Source organism: Scyliorhinus torazame, chromosome 4, assembly GCF_047496885.1.
Source record: "Scyliorhinus torazame isolate Kashiwa2021f chromosome 4, sScyTor2.1, whole genome shotgun sequence".
NCBI lineage: Eukaryota > Metazoa > Chordata > Chondrichthyes > Carcharhiniformes > Scyliorhinidae > Scyliorhinus > Scyliorhinus torazame.
This window is the reverse complement of record NC_092710.1, coordinates 25,123,898-25,129,897: the sequence shown is the minus strand read 5'-3', so window position 1 is coordinate 25,129,897 and position 6,000 is coordinate 25,123,898. Positions and strand designations below refer to the sequence as shown.

At 52.9% G+C, this 6,000-nt stretch overlaps 1 protein-coding gene across 1 annotated transcript in view; it reads left to right on the top strand.

Moving 5' to 3' along the window:
• The first annotated feature begins 270 nt into the window (after positions 1-270).
• Positions 271-6,000, top strand: part of LOC140411570 (T-cell surface glycoprotein CD5-like) — a 64,563-nt gene continuing 58,833 nt past the window's right edge. The window contains exon 1 of the mRNA XM_072500652.1: positions 271-461. Within this exon, the coding sequence (XP_072356753.1) occupies positions 416-461 (46 nt within the window). The 5' untranslated portion in view covers positions 271-415. The remainder of the gene's footprint in view (positions 462-6,000) is intronic.

Here is a 6,000-nt window from a genome sequence, read left to right as displayed (position 1 = left end):
TCTCTCTCCCTACCCCTCTCACCCCATCTCTCTCTCTCTCTCTCTCTCCTTTCATCCGAGTCGGTTAGAATTGGGCAGCAGTTACACACACACACACACACACACACACACACAGCTCCGCTTCTGAGGTGAGTGACTTGGGGCCCCACACGAGGGGGTTGGTTAGAAGTTGCGATTCCGTTCGAAGGTTGGCGAAGCTGGTGTGTCAGGGTTGTTGGCGAACCGCACAGGAAGCGAGCCAGCCAGCGAGCGAGCGATCGAGAAGCTGCACACTCTGGCAGTCGAAGCTCGACCCTCCAGGAACGAGCGCAGCGCCCCAACCCCCTGATCCCCAAACGGCCCCGGGAACTGGCCTTGAACCTCAGCAACTCCCTGACCAGCTCTGCACGGGGTCCAGCCTAAAGGAGGAGGGAGGATGGTCTCCGCAGTCTCTTTGCGGTTTGCAATCCAAATCTTTGCAGGTAAGAGTTTGACCCTTTATCCCACCACCTCTCCCCCCCCCCTCCACCCCTGCCACCACCAACCCCGCACCCCCCCCCCACTCCATTTCTTCAGCCCTGCGCTGTTGTGTGCTCCAGCTTCCTTGCCCCCTCTCCTATTTTCTATCACCTTCCCTCGATCCCTGGACCGCGTTGTCCCCAGGTGGCGGGGGCATCAGAAGGGCCTGCGCGGGAGCACAGTGGTCAGCACTGCTGCCTCACAGCGCCAGGGTCCCGGGTTCGATTCCCCGCTGGGGTCACGGTCCCGCGCGGAGTCTGCGCGTCCTCCCCGTGTCGGCGCGGGTTTCCTCCGGGCGCTCCGGTTTCCTCCCACGGTCACAAAGGCGTGCAGGTTGGGCGGATTGGCCGCGCTAAATTGCAATCCCCAACCCCCACCCCCCCCCAACCCCCCCCCCCACCCCCCACCCCCACCCCACGAGGGGGAAAATGGGCAAAATTGTGGCAGAGGGAATTCAATGTAAAGCAGTGTGAGGTTATCCGTTTGGTCCAAAAAAGGATGGAACGGAGTACTTTGTAAATGGGAAGCGGTTAGGTAGAGTGGGTGTCCAAACAGACAATAGAACAATAGAACATTCCAGCGCAGTACAGGCCCTTCGGCCCTCGATGCTGCGCCGACCTGTGAAACCACTCTGAAGCCCATCTACGCTATTCCCTTATCGTCCATATGTCTATCCAATGACCATTAGAATGCCCTTAGTGTTGGCGAGTCCACTACTGTTGCATTCCACGCCCTTACTACTCTGAGTAAAGAACCTACCTCTGACATCTGTCCTATATCTATCTCCCCTCAATTTAAAGCTATGTCCCCTCGTGCTAGACATCACCATCCGAGGAAAAAGGCTCTCGCTGTCCACCCTATCCCATCCTCTGATCATCTTGTATGCCTCAATTAAGTCACCTCTTAACCTTCTTCTCTCTGACGAAAACAGCCTCAAGTCCCTCAGCCTTCCCTCATAAGATCTTCCCTCCATACCAGGCAACATTCTGGTAAATCTCCTCTGCACCCTTTCCAATGCTTCCACATCCTTCCTATAATGCGGCGACCAGAACTGCACGCAATACTCCAAATGCGGCCGCACCAGGGTTTTGTACAGCTGCAACATGTCCTCATGGCTCCGAAACTCAATCCCTCTACTTAGGGGTTCAGGTGGAGAGATTCCTTAAAATGCCGGAAACAAGTGCAGAAAATAATCAAAAAGGCTAATAGAATTCGCGCCTCTGTGTCTGGAGGTTTGGTGAATAAAGACCACGGGGGTGATGGTGCAGCTTCACAAAACCCTGGTTAGACCCCGCCTGGAGTCACAGTGAGCAGTCCTGGACAGCACACCTTCGGTGGATATGCTGACCTTGGAGGGAGAGTAACGTAGCTTCACAAAAATGAAAATGAAAATCGCTTATTGTTACAAGTAGGCTTCAATGAAGTTACTGTGAAAGGCCTCTAGTCACCACATTCCGGCACCTGTTCAGGGAGGCTGGTACGGGAATTGAACCCATGCTGCTGGCCTGCCTTGGTCTGCTTTCAAAGCCAGCGATTTAGCCCAGTGTGCTAAACTAGCCCCTATGGGCTGTGAGGAGAGAGTCCACAAATTAGTCCTGTTTTCACGAGAAGTTAGAAGGTTAAGGGGTGATCTGATCGAAGTGTTTAAGATATTAACTGGGAAAGACAGGGTAGATATGGATAAACTGTTTCCATTGGCTGCAGATTCTAAAAATTAGGGCCCGACCGTTCAGGAGAGATGTTGGGAAGAACTTCTTCATTCAGAGTGGGAGAGGTTTGGAATTCTCTCCCACACACACAGCGGGAACAATTTGTTAATTTTAAATCTGAGACAGATAGATTTTTGTTCAAGAAAGATATGGAGGGGATGTGGGCCCAGGGCCCATCCACACGGAGTTAGGCAAGAGATCATCCATGATCTCATTGAATGGTGGGGCAAGCTCGAGGGGCCGAATGGACTCTCCTTCTGTTCCTATGTTCCCTCCCATCTATCCAATCAGTTCTCCCTCATACCTTGAAAAGCGCAGTCAAATAAACCCCTGAATCGTCTGTATTCCCGGGAACTTAGCCCCCGGTCTGTGTAGCCTCTTTGCGTATTTTAACATTCGGAGCGCCAATTCTGTTCGGGTAAATCCAATATAACCTTCCCCGACGTGAGGTGCCTGGACTACACTCGGTATTGCTCAGTGCGATCGGCCGGGGTCCTGTGGCATGGCTGCAGTTTAACCTCTGACGCTCAGGTAGTCCAGTCCCTATACTGGGCAGCCGAGGTAGAGATGGCAGGGTTTCAACCCAAAAGAAGGACACAGCTGACGTTGGTGGGGTTTTACGAAGGGTTTGACAGCTTTGGGTTTGCTTTTCATAATAGGGATGTACCTTTTTTACTTTGCGATGTTTATCGAACTGAAATCCGGATGAGGTTTTGGACTCTACGGGTCATTAACGCAGGCTTCGGGATTAACTAGGCCGGAATCATGGCCACCCCACTGTAGGGAAAGCAGCGGAAACCCAAAGAGGGGCCTCTCTCCTGGAATACTGCAATTCCCGACCCTCCCGACAACCGAACGTGCCGTAGGAAGAGAGGGATGTTAGGAACAGGAGGCAGGCCATTTGGCCCCTCAATCCAATACCGGAGAGTAAGGGAGAGGACAATCAGCCCCTTCTCCAGCCTGTTACACAGAAACAGGAGGAGGCCCCGTTCAGCCCCTTCTCCAGCCTGTTACGCAGGAACAGGAGGAGGCCCCATTCAGCCCCTTCTCCAGCCTGTTACACAGGAACAGGAGGAGGCCCCATTCAGTCCCTTCTCCAGCCTGTTACTCAAGAACAGGAGGAGGCCCCATTCAGCCCCTTCTCCAGCCTGTTACACAGGAACAGGAGGAGGCCCCATTCAGTCCCTTCTCCAGCCTGTTACTCAAGAACAGGAGGAGGCCCCATTCAGCCCCTTCTCCAGCCTGTTACACAGGAACAGGAGGAGGCCCCATTCAGCCCCTTGATGTGATCTTTTATCACCACCATTTACCTGCTTTTGCTCCACACCTCCCCTGAATTAAGAAAATATTATCAATATCTTTCTTGGAAGTTTCAGCAGGTCCCTCAGCATCCACAGTCTTTTGGGAAGTGAGTTCCAGTTTTCCACTTCCCTTGATGAAAAATTGCTTCCTGACATCACCCCGGAATTGGAGCTCAGATTTTAAACGATTTCCAGGTAGTCAGAGAACCAGAGGGAATAGCCTCTCTGTGTCTCCCTCATTTAGTCCTTTTCCCTCAATTAGAACCTCTTAATATTCAATACTTGAAGGAATACAAATCTGGTATCTGGGAGCTGTCCCATCATTTACCTGCTATCTCACTGCTGCAATATAACCTTCATGACGTGTGGAAACCAGAACACAATGGTTTGCTCCAGATAGGATCTATCATCTCGAAAATAAATGAATATAGCTCTCCTGGTCTCTCGGTATCACACTGGGAGTCACTGTGCACAGTTCCGGTCTCCGTATCACACTGGGAGTCACTGTGCACAGTTCCGGTCTCCGTATCACACTGGGAGTCACTGTGCACAGTTCCTGTCTCTGTATCACACTGGGAGTCACTGTGCACAGTTCATGTCTCCGTAACACAATGGGAGTCACTGTGCACAGTTCCTGTATCCGTATCACACTGGGAGTCACTGTGCACAGTTCCGGTCTCCGTATCACACTGGGAGTCACTGTGCACAGTTCCGGTCTCCGTATCACACTGGGAGTCACTGTGCACAGTTCCGGTCTCCGTATCACACTGGGAGTCACTGTGCACAGTTCCGGTCTCCGTATCACACTGGGAGTCACTGTGCACAGTTCCGGTCTCCATATCACACAGGAGTCACTGTGCACAGTTCCGGTCTCCGTATCACACTGGGAGTCACTGTGCACAGTTCCGGTCTCCGTATCACACTGGGAGTCACTGTGCACAGTTCCGGTCTCCGTATCACACTGGGAGTCACTGTGCACAGTTCCGGTCTCCGTATCACACTGGGAGTCACTGTGCACAGTTCCGGTCTCCGTATCACACTGGGAGTCACTGTGCACAGTTCCGGTCTCCGTATCACACTGGGAGTCACTGTGCACAGTTCCGGTCTCCATATCACACAGGAGTCACTGTGCACAGTTCCGGTCTCCGTGTCACACTGGGAGTCACTGTGCACAGTTCCGGTCTCCGTATCACACTGGGAGTCACTGTGCACAGTTCCGGTCTCCGTATCACACTGGGAGTCACTGTGCACAGTTCCGGTCTCCATATCACACAGGAGTCACTGTGCACAGTTCCGGTCTCCGTATCACACTGGGAGTCACTGTGCACAGTTCCGGTCTCTGTATCACACTGTGAGTCACTGTGCACAGTTCCTGTCTCTGTATCACACTGGGAGTCAATGTGCACAGTTCCGGTCTCCGTATCACACTGGGAGTCACTGCACAGTACCAGTCTCCGTATCGCCTGGGAGTCACTGTGCACAGTTCCGGTCTCCGTATTACTCTGTGAGTTACTGCACAGTTCCGGTCTCCGTATCACACTGGGAGTCACTGTGCACAGTTCCTGTCTCCATATCACACTGGGAGTCACTGTGCACAGTTCCTGTCTCTGTATCACACTGGGAGTCACTGTGCACAGTTCCTGTCTCCGTATCACACTGGGAGTCACTGTGCACAGTTCCTGTCTCCGTATGACACTGGGAGTCACTGTGCACAGTTCCGGTCTCTGTGTCACACTGGGAGTCACTGTGCATAGTTCCTGTCCCTGTATCACACTGGGAGTCACTGTGCACAGTTCCGGTCTCTGTGTCACACTGGGAGTCACTGTGCACAGTTCCTGTCTCCGTATCACACTGGGAGTCACTGTGCACAGTTCCTGTCTCTGTATCACACTGGGAGTCACTGTGCACAGTTCCGGCCTCCGTATCACACTGGGAGTCACTGTGCACAGTTCCGGTCCCCATATCACATTGGGAGTCACTGTGCACAGTTCCTGTCTCCGTATCACACTGGGAGTCACTGTGCACAGTTCCTGTCTCCGTATCACAATGGGATTCACTGTGCACTGTTCTGGTCTCTGTATCACACTGGGAGTTACTGTGCACAGTTCCTGTCTCCGTATCACACTGGGAGTCACTGTGCACAGTTCCGGTCTCCGTATCACACTGGAAGTCACTGTGCGCAGTTCTGGTCTCCGTATCACACTGGGAGTCACTGTGCACAGTTCCTGTCTCCGTATCACTGGGAGTCACTGTGCACAGTTCCTGTCTCTGTATCACACTGGGGGTCACTGTGCACAGTTCCTGTCTCCGTATCACACTGGGAGTCACTGTGCACAGTTCCTGTCTCTGTGTCACACTGGGAGTCACTGTGCACAGTTCCTGTCTCCGTATCACACTGGGAGTCACTGTGCACAGTTCCTGTCTCCGTATCACACTGGGAATCACTGTGCACAGTTCCGGTCTCCGTATCACACTGGGAGTCACTGTGCACA